We start from the raw sequence: 17,448 nt of genomic DNA on the forward strand, positions 1-17,448 counted from the left end.
GTCAAAAAGGTGAGTTTGCAGAGTACTGTGACAATTGTCTGAGTAAAGGACAGACCAGACAAGGGTGAGTATGACCATTTATGAAAAGGACTGCAGGCAACCACACTTAGGCAAGCTACATTAACACTGACTATTTAGTACATAAATTTTGCCACCTCAAGTTGTGAATGAGACAGGCTATACAAAGAGAAGTTTTCAGAATAAATCAAGAGGAAAATCACGCTGTAGGAAATCATATTGGGTAGATCAGGTAGATGCTTGCTGCACATCAGATTGGCATTATCAGATTGGCTTTATCTTGCTAGCTCATCAGTGTCTGTTTAATGAATGAGCTAAGGGGAGTCCACTTTGAATGGATATATGAGAGTAAGCCATCCTTCATTAAGTAGATGGTAAGCACAGCATAGCTCACAGCTTTCTGCAGAGCTCAGAGTGAAGTCGGGATGTGCATTGCAGATAGGCTACCATGTCGTTTCTGTGAGCTTTAGTCTGGATGAAGGTCAAACTCCTGACAGTGAGGCTTTGCTTACCCTGGCCAGCCACCTCATTCAATGCATTTAATGACACCACTCTGTTTCACTAGAAAACCAGCCACTCTGTTTCAACAATCAGGTATCTGTCTATACCCACAGTGATGAACAGTCAGTGGTTCAGGCCATGACCTTGAACTTATTATGAGAACAAGGTAGTCTCGATGCCTATGTTCTCTGCTTTCATCTGAAATCTGTTTAAAACTGAAAGGCCTGAATCCAGTATATCCGTCTCCAGAATCAACATCATCCAAGAAGAAGTTGAAGTAGTTTGATATGAGGACGAGAGACTCTACACCAATGAATCAGATGGCTTCAACTGAATCCTCAAATGACACAGAAATTCACGCACAAAGATGACAGAGAGAACATCGTGTACCCTGGACCTTCTGCTATATTAGGAGATAGATATTCAGGATCTAATCTCAATTATCCCACTAATGAAAGCTTTGGAGTTTTGGATAAAGAGGCTTCTTTCTTGGGGAGCTGTTCCTCCAGTAGGTGTCTGGGGGGGCGCCCCAATGTTTCAGAAGGATCTTAATTAAAGGAGGTTCCGATTTTATTAGTCCTACCGTGGACATTTTACAGTTCTAACATTGCACTAGAAATCACAGGCTACACAAAGAAAGCAGAATGTAACGGTGGGACCAACGACCACACGCTTGATGGATGCAATCTCTCTTTCCTGAGTAGGTAGAATAGATCTCTCCTGCTTTCCTCAAAACACCAGTTAACTTCCCAAACATAACTGATAGAAAGGATACACAAAAATAGGTTCAAAAAATGGTTCAGACATTAAAAGCATTTGCTGCTTGCACAAGGGACCTGGCTTTGGGTCCAGCACACAATAGGCAGCTAACAACCACCTGTAACTACAGTTCCCAGGGATCTGACATCTTCTAGTTTCCATAGTGTCCTGCACATTCATGTTGAACTTAGATACGTAGACACACTCAGGCACATAAGATAAATAAATCGCCATATATATATATATATATATTAGCTCTGAAATGTCTTTTAAAAGCAAGCTTAGTTAGAGAATTTAAAATATGAATTATGAACATCTTTACAAGAAAGTATCCGTTGTAATATTTTTTACATGAAGAGCACAATCATAAGGAAACACTTTAAATAAAGTGACCAAACAAGAAAAAAAGACCACAACGCACAGCAACAAATAGCTGAGTGTCATGGTGTACAGTCCTTGCTGTAATTCAAACACAGAACAGTGCAATAGTAACATTAATGCTCACTGCTAATAGCAAAACGATTCTTTTTATTGAAGAAGGAGAAAAAAAATAAAAACGATGTTGCTCTAAGCAGTTTTGAAATGAATATCTGATTCAAAACTTCCCCTGTGCATATAATTGCATGCTAATTTACATTTTAATTACTTCCTAAGAAATCAAAAGCATTTGTTGACAGTGGAACATAATGTCAACTTCACGGTGCACTGTTGGTGGATGCTTAATGAACTTAATTAGATAATTAGTGATGTTAATTATCCTTCTATTATGAAGATAAAGATGCCTCACAAATGATGTACTCAGTGAAGAAACATCATTAAAGGTATCCGTGTTTGCTTTTGTTCATTTACGTCTGTTTTTCAGATTCTTGTAACTGGCTCATGATAAACGGTGACAAATAAAATTCACTTAAAATGGGGGGGAGGGGAGAGAGGAGTCACTGCCTTCCTTCAGCATGCTGTTGATCGTCTCCAGGATTCTGGGTGCTGGCACCATGGTGGGGCTGCTGCTGTTGTTGACAAATGTCTACTGTGATAAACTACAGTTACACATGTGTAACTTCCGAGTATGACATTGGTCTGTAAAACTATAATGGAAGAGCAAATCCCCATCTCCTGGTGGCCTTGTTGTCATCCTAATGTCACAGCACCACAGCTTGTGCACATTGGTGGTGATGCTGGGGTGAACAGACCTGAGCTGGCAGCCTTTAAAAGCATAGCACCCGCACACATAAACTCCTTGATAATAGCCATTGGCAACTGCACAACTAGCTCTGGCTTTCAAGCACTGTGCTTTTGGGAGCTAGCATGCTCTCCATCTCCTCCAGAAAAGTGGCCTCCAAACTGTGAGATGGGCTTCACCAGCCACAGCCTGCAGCATGCTGTGCATCTCAGAAATGAGTCACCCATTTCAACTCAGAGTGAGCTTAGTCTGTTAGCCACTGGATCTGTGATGCATGTCTTCACCCTTGTTATTTCTCAGCTCAGACACCTACTGTTGCTCAGTCTTATCACAAGATCTAGACCAGGACATTCATGGAACATCACTACACTGGCAACAGAAGGGAGTCAGGGACTCAGCAGTTCCTGTAGTCCCAACACAAGCACTGAAAACCATGTAGTCCTGTGATTTATAAACCATAAAGCCAAGGTGCCCTCGTAAGGCAGTCACAGTACTAACAGGAAGGACTCTAAGTTCTGAGGTTAATGCCCTGCATAGAAGCCATAAAGAAGCCCATAGCCCCTAAGGCCAGCATTCTATATTTACATGTGTATGCACATGCTCAAATACACACCACTACCACCACCATCACCACCACCACCACCACCACCACCACCACCACCACCACCACCACCACCAACACCAACAACAACAACAACAGCAGCAGCAGCAGCAGCAGCAGCAGCAAAAACCTGAATAATGATCACTGAATAATTACCAAATTTTAGTCTCACCTTCAAATCAATAAAAGCCTCCCATTTCTTTGTTCAAGAAGGCAGCCTGGCCACCTCTGGCCATTTCTGTGCCCCTTTGGTTCAAATCCCCATAAATGAAAAGCCCTTGTGTTGTTCAAAAGATGATGAACTCATGATAGTACTCATATGTACTATCTCCATGCCAGGAGATCCTGCCATCTGGTATCAGAGTGAATCTTTGACCACTTTACCCACCACAATTACAAAAACCAAAATTCCGTTTTCTAGGTCTTAGCAATGGTGCCTACACCACTAAAATTTCAAAATATATTGTTTTCAAACATATCTTAGTGGATGGTTTTGTTCCTCAACAGATAGACCTATTTAATTGCTTTCTCTTGTGATTTTTTTCCTCGCCACCAAGTAATTCCTCACAAAGTCAGTATGTTCTGGTCTCAGCCACTATCCTTGACTTCTAGTACTCCACACATCTCCTGTCTTGTGGGCACAGTGGGAATATCTTCTTTTCTTCCTGCTGGTGAGAACATTTCAACGAGACCAACCCCTCTCTAGACCCTCTGAACCTCCATTTTAGAACTCCCTATACATTTTAATTTTCTCCCAACTTTAGACTACCTGCTTGCTCCAAAACGTATTTTAAAGTCATGTTTGTGTCCTGTGGAAGCCCTTTCTTACCCACAAACATTAGATTGTATTTGCTATATATTTATATAGTAGTATTCAGTGTGACAACCCTGTGGGCTTCAAATTCTCTAAATGTTTCATTAAGCTCTTCAACATCTCTGACTCCAACTCTTGACAACAGAGCATCTGAGAGCTCTGGTTTGCTCTGGTAATTGCCTTTTTTTTCTTCCCCAGCTCTTACTCTGTCCTCAATCATACACCTCAACTTTGTCTCAAAGCCCATTGTAACTATTTTTGAAAGATCTGGTCTAACCCTTGGCCTTTCATGATCAGAAATTTTATATCCTAGGGAGTACATTCAATCCAGACTACAGAAAGGCTAATGTACTAAACTAGAAGATGGAGGAGGTGTCACCAGCAGACTGCATTCCTCCTCCAGGCTCAGGCTCAGCCTCAGCAAGATCATCCTCAGTCCCTCATCACGAGGCACTAGCATAGACACAACAGCAAGGCACCCACAAGCCACTCCCTCACAACCCTCCAGTTCTGTCTACTCGCTCTCTCGTCCCCAATTGCTTTTGAGCTTTATGACTTCTTTAAGAAGACAAGTACACAAGCATTTAATAATGTAGATGATGGCTGGGGTGGCAGGGAGGTGAAAGGGCAGAGGAAGACATCTTGGAGGAATGAATTGATACCACAGACTCATTACTATTGCTCCCTTTGCTTCTGTACATGTTTGAAAATGTCCACAAAGAGGTGAGGAGTAAAGAGTTTAGAGGAGATGGCCACAAGTTTCACTTCCTTCACCAAGGACATTAGCAAGAGTGGTCCTCAATGGAGCTGCCAGTGATTTGCTGGTGTGGGTCTTGGCCATGGGTAAGGCTGCCCCATGGGAGGCTGTGTCTATGGTATAGGATCAGGAGGTCATAGGAGATGGGCTCTGAGTGGCAGACTATCCAAGGTCCCCAAGTATGGCTACTGAAGGTGCTTACAGGGATGCTGATACAGTTGGCGTATATGGTCAAGGACAATCTTTAGAGGACCCTGGAAGCAATATTAAATGCTTTTCTGGTTTTGGCAACCACCCCAAAGCTTTTAGCAACTCCATTGAAACATTTGCACAGCTTTTCTGTGCCTCCACAAGTCCATCTCAGCATTCTGCCATGGTATGGAAAACAGCAACTGGGAGGAGGAAGAGTGGAATGTGGTAGACACAGGCTCATCACTTTGTCAAGTGCCCTTTTCCTACAAATGGCCTCAGGCTCTCATGGGAGACTAGTACAGGGTCTCCCTCCTCAGGTGGGGCTGGTGGCTGCTTACACAGGAAGCTGTACACAGGTAGACAGCATCTATGTGAGTTTCCAGAGACAAGGAGGAAGAAGCCCAGCTTACACTCCACACAATAAGACATGGATTAGCGGATTTATGCATTCAGATGCACTCCCACCCCTTTAAGGACCCCCATGCCCTCTGACTCTCATCTTCTTCATTGCCAACAGATTCTCTACACTGCTCTCACTCACCTCACATCCCAGGCCTTCTCTATTCTCAGTCATTTCCGCTGGCCTTAGTGGGCTCCTGTCTTCATCCCTCCCAGCCTTGGGCAGAATTTTCCCATGCTCTTTGATGTTGGATACTCCTACTACTGCAGGATTAGGGTAGTATAGCCTTCTCCACTTAAATGGTGGAACACCCCCTTGGACACCCTTTTGCCTCAGGTGCATCATCCTTAACCTGGCCAGTACATAAACGAGACCCCACCACATGACCCCCATTCAACTTCACACTTACAGACACATCCAGTATATACTTTGCTTCTTATCTGGCACTGGCTCCTGTCTTGCCCTTGCCAGCACCCTTGGGCTTTTACTGCTTGGCCTTTCTTCCCTACACTACCTTCCAAGTCTCTCCCTTTCTTACCTCCGACCTAAAGTAATCTTCTTTGCTCCGTTCCCTCCCCAGTGCCTCCCAGTGCCTGGGCCCCTCTTCTCTTTGCCAATGCTTTTCCTTACATGTGTGTCAGTAGATAGTAATATGTTTTGCATTTTGGAATAACTTTAGGTCAGTAGAAGAATTGAGGAGACAATACAGAGCATTTCTCTCTACCTGATATCAATGAACACTATGTTGTGACAGTGTTTCTGCCCAAATAGGGTGGTATTTGATTACTGCTGTGGTTTGAATACAAATTGTTCCCCCATGGGCTCATTGTGTCATTGTGTCAGGCACTTGATCATCAGCTAGTAGCAGTGATGTTATTTTAGGAAGGTTTAGAAACCTTAGGAGGTGAGGCTTATCTGAACGGCTCTTCCCTACACACACTCTTGCCTACCATGGTGTTCTGTCTAAGCACACGGACCAAGTCACCATGGGTCAAACCCTTGGAAATCAACTAAAACAAATCGTTCTTATACCAGGTGGAAAAACAGCTTCTCAGCTTGTTCTGAAACAAGAGCAACTGACATTGATTGGGCAGAAAAGCAATATCCCCGCTAAGGAGAAAACTGGCTGGTCACAGTATCAATCACTCAAGATTCCCCAAGCAGACAGTGGTTAGATGGCCTCTAGAACACCCCGAGCTGGCTTTTGGAGGCCTGAGGAGGGAGGCCAAGTCCTCAGCCTCTGACTCTCAAGGCCTTCACCATGTCAGAGACAACATCACGATCTGATCCCAGAAGGGACTGCGATGGGGTCAGGGAGCGGGGAAGGGGGCGGGGGTGGGGTGGGGTAAGAAATCACATCTATCAAAGTAAGTGACGTCTATGAAATTGGCCATGACTCAAAGCTCAGCTTCCATGTCAGGACAAGTCCATACTCTCCTGCAGAGGAAAAGAGGTGTGAGCCATGACGAATCCTACCTCATATGCCTCACTCCCAGGAACAATTTATCAGTGCTATAGAGCTGTCAGTGCTGACATGATAAGGAATAACACCGGATGAATAATGCTTCCTCCAGCACCAACTCCTTTAATTACAAGCCTCTTCTTTCCAGAAGAGAGACAGAAGATGCGAAAACACCAATTTCATGCACTCGTGCCTGAATAATGTCTCCATGCTGCTTTTTCCAGATGGCGACCTCCTCACTGGAGGGACTAATGATGTGGGCATATTTAGGGAAAAACCAATAACGGAGTCTTTAACCTTCAACAACAAAAAGCGTGTTATACAAAATGTTCCTTGGGATGCATTAGAAAATATCAATTACATTGCTCACTGAGGTGTAATCAGCTGTAATAATCAAAATTAATTTTTAAAAATAATTAAACAGACCCCAGGGCAAATAGTTGATGCTCTTATCTTATGACATCACAGTGTACATATGTACCTGAGAACCGTGCCTTCTGGTAGCGACAAAGGCAGCTCGTGGAGATGAGTGATGGATGTGGGGTCTGAGGGCTGCTGGGTCTCAACGCAGTGCTCCCTCTTTCCAGAACCTTCCATGCCCATTCTTTAGTATCCTTGTCTGTGGCTGATCTGTGCCCATCCCAACAGGGTGACCAGTGTAGGGAAGTCTAGCCGATTTTAAAATTTGAAACGTGTTCTCTTCGTTTCAAAATGAATTTGTTTTTTAAAAATTTAGGTGTTCCAAGAATACCTGCTGAAAAGTAACCCAGATCCAATTCCAGTTAAATCTAGTTTTATACCTGGCTTTTCTATACATAGCCCCAACGGGGAAGGCACATGCACACCCTCAGGCACTCAGAGATTGTGGAACGTGACTACAAGTAGCAGACAGCAGAGAGGAGATAACACAACTGGGGTTTGAGATCCCTGAGACATTTCCCAGGTCAAGGGTTCTAGGCTCACCTCTGCTCTGCACTCAGGATCCTTTGCCTGTCGCCCTGGCATCAGTCTCATGGCTGAGGATAGGCTCCCACTCCATGAAGTCACTTTGCTGTGGTGCATGACACTTGAACGGCTGGCCAGTGACTTCTTCTCGGATGCTGTGGGAGGAGATAAGAGCTGAAGCTGAAAGAAGAGCACACACACACACACCAGTTCCACAGCTGGCTTGGCTGGCAAAGGGCTCTCTAGGGCCGGGATACTGCATCCCTTCTGCCAAAGAGAAGCAGCATAAACTGCAGGCTCACCCTGTGGTCTTCAGATGTTCCTTCTACTAAGAAATGTGTGTGGTCTGTGGGGCCCCTAGACTTGGTCCAAACTGTCTTCATGGCTCACTGGTGTCTAGCGAGACATGAGACATGAGAACATAAGGTGACATCCCAGAGTCACTAAACCTCACTAAACCTCTGTGTTCTCATAGGATGGAATGGAGATTGAAGAATTCAGACCCACTGGGTATCATGAGGGTGAGCTAAAAGCATGTGCTTAAAGGACCTGGAACATTTAAAGTGTTCAGTACTTGACTGCTAGTGGAAGAGCGCTTCAGAGTCAGTCTCAGCTTTGTATACCTTTACATCTCCATGGGCATATGTGCCTTGTTTTATTACACTTTATTACTGTCACACACAATCTAATATTGTGGCTCCAAACTACATGTGCACCTGTTGCTACGGCTTGAGTGTGCTCCTTCCAAAATTCATGTAATATCCCCATTGTGATGCCAGGAAGTGGCAAAGTCATGAGGCTTCATCCTCAGGGCTGGATTCATGCCTTATAAAGAGGCTGAAGGAAACGGGCTCAGGCTTTCTCTGTCCTTCCATTCCTTCTATTAGGTAAAGACACAACATCCCATCACACTGCAGAGGAGATTACAACAAGGCCTGACTTGGAAGCAGACAGCTCTCTGACTAGACAACCAATTTCATATACCCAGATCTTGGACATCTTAGCTTCTAAAGCTCTAAGAAATTGAATTGATGTTATTCATTAACTATCCAACTTATGTTGCAGCATGAATAGACTAAGTTAAACATATGAAGCATATCTTCCAGTACAGTTTGGAAAGCCAGTTAGATAAGGGCTCTGGATATCTGGACAGTAGGCCGATAGACAAGCAAACACCTACCTCTTGAGGTGCTGTAAACTTTTGTGGTGTTGAAAGACTTTAAAGAAGCGTATGAATTTTGAACCTCAAAACCTCACCGCCAAAGAAAATTAAAATCTCATTGCTGAATCGATAACCATGAAGGCAGAATATTTGCTTTTTTAATGTTACTATTTTAAGGATAGTTATTCACTTCATGAAGTGACAGTGCATAGCCTGAAGCTCAAGGCTGCTGTGTAGCTTGGAGCCAAGTTTCAAAGCTGATCAGTGGTCATTGGGGCCAGACCTAGTGTTACAATCTCACAAGCCTTAGCCAGAGCCCTGGACAAGAGACCAGCCCCTCTAAGGGATGCAAGCTGTCTGCAAGCTGTCTGCTTGGTTGGTATTTCCAGCCTTCCTTTCCCCAGCACGTAAATACAGCATTCATTCTTTGTGACGACAGATAAGAAAAGTTCAGTGATGTAAGCTACACCCACCAAATGTATGAAACAGAAAAGGTCCTGGCTTTGGGAGGAATCTGGGTTTAAAAGTCTCTGGCCCTGAGTGGAACCTTGGAAGATAATGGCTCTATGAGACCTAGCAGTTTTTTGTTCCTTGACTTGAGGGGACAGAGACCTAAGTAATGCTGCCAGGCTCTGAGCATCGTCTCCTCCCAAAGTGGGGTGATCTCTTCGATCTTCACTTCGATTTCCCCAGCCTTCACGGAGAGATCTATCTTGAAGGCATCCTCCAGGGTCTGTCGCCTCTGTGCCACCAGCTGCTGCCACAGCGCCCGCACTGACTTCTGGATGCTGTGCTGAACTAAGAAAGAGAGTACACAACATGGTGAAGGTGGCCTCCCCCAAAGAGACCACAAGACAGAATATCACTTCTTAGTGTCTTAATCATCCAGCATTGCAATCTCCACCCAGAAGTCAGTATGTAGAGCCAACACTACCAACATCCATGTAAATTGGCTTTTTCCTTCTTCCCATGTCTACATCTTACTAAGACCTGTCTGCCTCTCATGCCCAAAACTAACAAATGAGATCAAGGGATAAAGGAGTCTCTCTCCAATCCCCAATTCTGTCTGATACCAGTGGCATCCCTCATGTGACTCCTTAGTAACTGTGGTGGTTTGAATATGTTTGGCCCATGAGAATTGCTATTATTAGGAGGTGTGGCCTTGTTGAAGTGGGTGTGGCCTTGTTGGAGTAGGTGTGGCCTTGTTGGAGGAAGTACAGTACTGTGGGTATAGGCTTTGAGGTCCTATGTTCAAGCTCCACCTAGTGCAGAAGAGACACCCCTCCTCCTCTTCCTAGCTACCTGCAGAGGAGAATGTCCTCCTGCTGCCTTGGGATTAAGATGTAGAACTCTCAGCTCCTTCTCCAGCACCATGTCTGCCTGCATGCTGCTATGCTTCTGGCTATAATGATAATGGACTAAACTTCTGAAACTGTAAGCTAGCCCGAAGTAAATGTTTGCTTTTATAAGAGTTGCCTTGGCAATCTCAGGAAATAGGAAGTTGGGGGACCTTCCAGAATGCACCAGAGACCTGGGAGGTAAGAGACTCTTAGGAATCAAAAAGAGGGACCTTAGATGAAATTCCCAACAGTAGGGAGAGGAGACTTCAGCAGGAAAACAGGGCATCAAGTGAGGGATGGGGTTTCCATCCCACAGTCACGTCTCTGACCCATAATTGTTCCTGTCTGAAAGAACTGCAGGGATGGAAATGGAGAGGAACCTGAGGAAAAGAAGGTCTAGCAACAGGCTCAAAGTGGGATCCAGCTCAAGGGGAGGTCCCAAGGCCTCACACAATTACTGAGACTATGGAGTGCTCACAAAAGGGAACCTATCATGACTGCTCTCCAAAAGACCCAACAAGCAGCTGAAAGAGTCAGATGCAGATATTTGTGCTCAACCAATGGACAGAAGCAGCTGACCCCTGTTGTTGAATTAGGGAAGTGAAAGGAAGCTGAGAAGGGCAACCCTGTTAGAGGACCAGCAGCCTTAATTAATCTGGACCTCTGAGACTGCTCAAACACTGGACCACCAAACAGACAGTATAAACCAGCTGATATGAGGTCCCCAACACACATACAGTAGAGGACTTACAGGTCTATGCTCATTCAGAGATGATGCACCTAACCCTCAAGAGACTGGAGGACCCAGGGAGTTTAGGGATCAGGTGGGGTGGGGGTTTAGGGGTATCCACATGGAGACATGGGGCATGGGGAGGAGGTGCGGGATGTGGTGCAGTTGAAAGGTAGATGGGGGTGGGGAATGGAATATGGGGTGTAAAAAGTAAATTAATTAAAAAAAAAAAGAGTTGCCTTGGTCATGGTGTCTCCTCCCAGCAATGGAAACCCTAACTAAGACATTAGCTAAAGGGTTACCCCAAGCATCCCCTAATGGACCTTCTTAAACGTGTTGCTTTCTGCGGAGAATGGAGCCCAAATGCCCAGGCGGATTATTTCATTTTCCTAACATTGGATCTGCTTCTCAGACTCTACCCTTCTCAGTGCCCTGGGTTATCTAATCCGTAGACACATCAACAAGCCAGCTCTGCTTGGCACACTGAAGTCTCTAGTCCCTTGAACTGTGTGTGTGCATGTTTATTCAGACACGTGGCTGCATGGAGGCCAGAGATCAGTGTTGGATGTCTTTATCACGCTCTACCTTACTCTGGCTGATCCTGAAGCAGCAGCTTACTGGATTGGCTTGGTTGGTTAGCCAGCAGGTCCCTGGGATCCTCCTGTGTCTATCTCCTCAGTACTGGCATTACAGGTATTTGCCACCACGGTCTGCTTTTTACATGAGCAGTGGGGGATAAGAACTCATATCCTCATGCTTATTCTGTGAACGTTTTGCTAACTGAGCTCCTCCCTTGGTCTGGGGTCTGTTTTGCTAATCCTCCCTCTACCAAATTCCAGGGTATAGCCATGCATGCTGTAACTGACACTGTGTCCGTATAAAGTTGAAAGGTACAAGCTTCTGAAACCAGGAAGGCTTAGGAGCCTTTCTCACCACAGCCCTGATGATTCATATTACAAGGTGCACAAGGCATGTGGTACAGACTTCAAATTCAGCAGCAGAGGCTTGGGCCGTCTCACTCAAGACAGAATGGATGCAGTTCTTAACACATGGATGAGTGTGCGTGTGTCCTTTGGTGTGTGCACATGCGAGTGTGTGTGTGTGTGTGTGCATGTGTGTTATTAACTGACAACTAGGGGGAACAGAGCTGAGAGGTAGTGAGGTACTGAATTGGCATGTCAGTTTCAACTGAGTGAGGAGCCAATGGATTGAAGTAGGGTACATTCCTCTGTCTTTTTACCCATCCTTCTATGTGACCTTCTATGCCTCCATCCTCCCGCCCATCTCTCTATCCTCTAGTCTGTGCCTTCACCCTCCATTCATACATCTTTCCTCTCATCCATCCCTTGTCATTCTGTCTGGAGCTTACGCTGCAACTGCTGCTGCCCACCTCAGCCCCACACAGAACACCCAGCAGAACCTACCATCACCCAGACTTGGGAGGCCCTCCTCCTTCTTATCTTTCACTTCTTCATTTGGGGAGAGGAAGACTTGGTGATAAGGAGTAATTCTGGGCTTGGGCTCCAATCCAAATCCTTCTGGATAACTAGTAAACAAAAAAAATTTCACAGTAAACTCAAGCTTCCTCAGGACCATACCATGGCTCTCTTTGTTCTTCTTCGTCTTTTTTTTTTTTTTTAAGGCGAGGCCACTCCTAAAATTCAGTATATATCAACATGGAAAAGCATACCAAGTTAAAGAAAATACAACTTAACAATGTCCATAGCTGATATTGAAAAATGGGTTTCAATTACAGCAGAAAAAAAAAGTCTTATCATTATAGGTTGTCCTGGTTGTAGAATCCTTCTTGTGCCTCCAGCAGAACCCATGTTCCATCTCTTAGTGTCTCTCCCCTGTCATCTGAACTGGACCTTCCAAAGCACTGATACTTGACTCTGTTGGACCTCGATGTCATCCCATATTCAGGGATAGTTTCCAGGGCATGTAAGTGCACAGAGTCCTATATGCTGAAGGACTCTGATGCTACCATCTTGACAACACTAGTAATTGTTAAATGTATGCTTCATATTTTATTTTGTCAGGGCCCCACAGTCCTAATGGGAGTGCATGGCTCATATACTGGATTCCCCTGCAACCTTATACTGTGGCAGCCCAATGCATGATAGTACCCTGTGCCCTCTTCTAGAGGGCCCAGCCTCCTGGGCAGGAAAGAAAATACTTATAATATGTAGATAAAATCTAAAACAGCAAACATAGAAATACAAATATGCCCATGTTCAAGAAAAACCACTGTTGAAATGTAAAGAATAAAATGTTTTACAGAGGGGCCTGCAAAGGCTACCATTCCTAATATGTTCTGGTTGCTTCAGCTGGGCTCCCACACAAGGAGACTAGGAAAATCCTCCAGACTTTACCATACACTGAAAATGGATGGTTTTCAAATTAACAAGTGGTAGTAAGACTAGTGCCTCTCTGGGATGGAGACTTCCCCAGCACTTTCCAAGGCCTCTAGTTAGTCTCCGCTGGCCTTGACCTCATGAGCTTGCTGCTTTACCCTCCTGAGGCTGGGATGATAGGCTGGCACAGGCACAGGGTTGGCTTCCTAAACTGCCTTAAGCAGAGTCAACCCTGTGCTGATGTTCAATAAGAGTAGCTATAGGCGGACATACACCTTTAATCCCATCACTTGGGAGGCAGAGGCAGGCAGATTTCTGAGTTCAAGGCCAGCCTGGTCTACAAAGTAAGTTCCAGGACAGCCAGGGCTATACAGAGGAACCCTGTCTCAATAAATAAATAAATAAATAAATAAATAAATAAATAAATAAATAACCAAACCAAACAAACAAACAAACAGAGTAGCTATAGGATGCAGAGAGGTTCTTTTATTCAAGTGATTAAACTTATAATTTACACTGGCATATGTATGATTGAGAAAGGTGGACTCAGGCATGGTGGCAGATTCAAATAATCATTAGACCCTAGAGGTAGAGACAGCAAGATCAGAGGTTCAAGGCCAACCTCAGTCACACAGCAAGTTTGAGATTAGACTAAGCTACTTCTCAAAACTAATAAAACAAGAGGTGGAGAGAGAGAGGAGTCGGAAGATGGCATGAGTGGTGTTAAACCTAGCACTCTAGAGGCTGGAGGAGGAGGTTGGCTGTAAGTGTGAGGGGTGTGTAATGTCCTGCTGCTCTGTTCTCCCCTCACTCAATATGGCTCTCTTAATAAGAAGCCACATCCACAGGCTCAGTGCAGCCAAGCATCCCCAGCCTCAAACTGGGGTTCAAAAGGCCCCAGAATCTGAAGCTTTTTAAAACAAGATGACACTGCAAGAGGAAAATTATACACTCAACATTACGTGGTTCCCAATAGAAACAAAATGTATTAAACATAATGTACAAAATTGTTGTCAGATCACAGGTGTAAGGTATATTTGAAATAAATGTACATGATGTTTACTGCTGTGTACCATTCTCAGTATATTTCACTATATGTGTGTGTATACACATATATGTGTGTACATACATATACATGTAAAATGAAATCATACACACATATAAATATATACATATATATAATGAAATATATAGGTATAATTAAATAGATATGTAAATATTTACAAAATTTTTAAAAATCCAAACTATGAAAGACATTTGGTTCCAAGCATTTCAGCTGAAAGAGTAAATCTCTTCTACTTTGTGCAGGGAGATGAGTTGAATACAATACAGTAAAAAAACGTAGATTCAAATGGGGCTTCCAGAAGAGGGGCTGATTCAACATCAGTTTGTCAGTGTTTCTAAGGTAAGTGTGCTGGTTGATATTGTTCTGAATCCCATACATATTGTGTGCTGTTTTCTGCAAAGAAAAGTATTTCTAACTCGTATGGTACATTGAATTATGAACATTTTTCCATACTGAGATCGCATTTATCAAATATTAATGTTTCTGAAATCTGGCTATATAAAAAGAAATCAATGTGTACACTTAATGTTTGCATCTTCTGCCTCAAAAATTGAAATCAATTAAATATCTTAGAAGTGTGGAAATGAGGTAAACTGTTATTTTTTGATGCCTCTAGTTGCTTGGTCACACTGAGTTGGGGATGGCTTGACTATCAAGCACTGCACACAACTTCAACTTGAACAGAAAGCTTCTTTCATTTATATTGACCTCCCTTCCACGTCCTTCCCTCTGCATCTTGCTTTTCTGCCCCGAGCACCGGCACAGGGAAGAAAGCTTCAGTTCTTACCTCCTGGCATTCAGCAGCAAAAGACAATGCATGAGGCACAGGAGGAAGCTGACATTGGAATTGTAGGTGGCAAAGATGATGTCCCAGTGCTCCTGCAGGAAGTCCAGGATGGTGAGGAGGCCAAGGCACTCAGACAGGGACTGCTGGGGCTTGGAGAGGCAATGCAGGATGACTTTATTCAAACTGCTGTACAATGCACTCATGACAGTGTCCTTTTGGGAAGAAGGGTTCTCGATGACCTGCACCACCAAAATGAGACACACACATCCTCAGGAACAGTTTGCTACTTAACACATTGACCCAGTTTACCATGGAAACAATGTTTTGAAAAGTTAAACAGTTGCAGACAGGTCTGTGTACAGCAGGCAACTCTTAATGTAGAGACTCCCATCTGGTCAGTATGAGGAGACACAGCCCTAAACAATACCTCTGTTGCCTCCTCCAAAGACTCAGAGAACAGCACACAAGACTAAGAACTGGCGGATGGGAAGGAGTTCTGTGGGGGAACGTTCTTCTGGTCACGATGTGGATGATGCATCTGGAGCTTAAAGCCACTGTGGCTACCAGTACATGACCTGCACAAGGCTGGGCCCATCGACATTCCATCATAGATGGAGGGCAGGGTCTGGAATGGTCCCATCTCTCTCAGAGGAACTCTAGACAATTAATAGTTCCTGGGGAGAGGGGGAGCCACTTCCTACACTCCTCAGTGGTACATGACCTCACACAAGTAAACTGTAATGAAGTGAAGTGGGCTACAAAAAAGACACGAAATGGGGGAGTCCGGGGGTCTTGGGAGGAAGGAGACATTCAGGAGGAGGGGGAAGGGAAAAAGAAAGGATAGTTTGGAGGACTTTGAAAAGAATACATGGGATTGTGAATGAACATATTTTTTTAAGCGACACAACCTGACCTGTCACTAGGTTTCTACACTCTTGAGCCTCTACTGAAGAGAGGATCAATAAAGGCAATTTGCAGAATTCAAGAAGAAACTCATAAAGACAAAGAAGCTAAGAGCTGACCACAGCCATATTGTGGAACATGGATTTAGTAATCACAGGTTTATGAAACACTGGTGAGATGGCTGACATTCACTATATGAACATATGCTGTTCATATCTGTTTTAAAACAGGTATGTTACTAATAATTACAATAATGTTAATAATTACAAGAGCAATTAGCAATAGTTCCAGGATACATGTTTGTATGTACATATGTATATGTATATGTATATGTATATGTATATGTATATGTATATGTATATGTATATATACTTCATTTAAGTGGCACAGTATCATAAAGTAGACTATTAGATGACCTTATTGTAGGGAGGAAAGGCTGAGGTCAGGGTGGTTAGCTGGTCAGCAAGGGTCAAGCCCATCCCGGACACCTGAACTATGTCCCTTCCTCTCTCTTATCCCCTAAAGGAGTTAGAAGCAACAGACTTTATTCAGCTCATCAAAAAGTCAGGGAGGCTGAAGAGGGCCAGAGTATAGGGTCTTAGCATTGCTGGCTCAATAAGTCCATTTTCCCTCTGCAGGACACAGGTCACTAGTGGGCAGTTTTGTATTCTGTAAGATGGCTTGTCAGTTGGGCTCTCTTAGAGTGGAGCAGCTGGTGCTGCACTTCTCTGCTGTGGAGTTCCATTTGCTGATGGACTGCTGAGAGTTAGGGCTCAAGGCTTCATCACCATCCTGTCTGCACCTTTCAGACCCACTCCCACAGTTAAGGGCTGTGGGTGTGGATTGCAGAAGGCAGGAGAAAGGACCGGGCCTGAGGGACCACGCTTCAGGGTATGCAGGGGCTCTCAAGCATGCCTGGCCTTTACAGAGCTTTCTTTCTTTCTCATCTGTCTTGGATTCTATCTCAACTCCGGGAAGGAAGATCAGGCTGGCTGAAGGAGACTCCCAGTCCATCCAGGGGATGCTTCTTATCGCCCTGGGGACGCAGCTTCTTACCGCTATGATGTGCTCTGTGATGAAGAGGAGGATGTGCCTGGGATCCGCTGAGAACACCCCACTATATATCTTCTCAACCAGCTTCTGGGTGAAGTAGGAAACGCTTGCAAGGGAAGGCACAGCACCAGCCTCTGCATTTGGCAGAGGCTCCTTACTGCCTGGGTGAGGTAAGAAAATAGACCAAAATTAGTGTCTGGTGGATTTCTTCACCCCACAGCCTACAAATCCTTTTTGGTGTCCATGTCCTAGTCACCTGTATACCTTAATGTTCTGAAGATGGAGTCTCTAGTCTCATATTTATTCAAAGCAAACTAAGCTTAAATAAGTCAGTTGGTGATATAAATCAAGGGATAAGAAGGAAACCAAGAAAGTATTTTCTCTGGGAGACATGAAAACAAGAGAGTTGAATATTCAAGGC

General features: G+C 44.3%; 1 protein-coding gene across 6 annotated transcripts in view; it reads right to left on the bottom strand.

Moving 5' to 3' along the window:
- The window catches only part of Wdfy4 (WD repeat and FYVE domain containing 4), a 234,309-nt gene that overhangs the window by 101,630 nt on the left and 115,231 nt on the right, over positions 1 to 17,448 (bottom strand). For 5 of the 6 annotated variants that reach the window (XM_011245119.3, XM_011245118.3, XM_006519277.4 and 2 more), the window contains 5 exons: positions 17,031 to 17,188; positions 15,072 to 15,310; positions 12,286 to 12,407; positions 9,404 to 9,589; positions 7,648 to 7,784 (listed from right to left, as the gene is read on the bottom strand). In XM_011245119.3, coding sequence (XP_011243421.1) covers positions 7,648 to 7,784; positions 9,404 to 9,589; positions 12,286 to 12,407; positions 15,072 to 15,310; positions 17,031 to 17,188 — 842 coding nt within the window. The remainder of the gene's footprint in view (positions 1 to 7,647; positions 7,785 to 9,403; positions 9,590 to 12,285; positions 12,408 to 15,071; positions 15,311 to 17,030; positions 17,189 to 17,448) is intronic. The other variant, NM_001146022.2, reaches the window with a different exon arrangement.

Source organism: Mus musculus, chromosome 14, assembly GCF_000001635.26.
Source record: "Mus musculus strain C57BL/6J chromosome 14, GRCm38.p6 C57BL/6J".
Classification (NCBI taxonomy): Eukaryota; Metazoa; Chordata; class Mammalia; order Rodentia; family Muridae; genus Mus; species Mus musculus.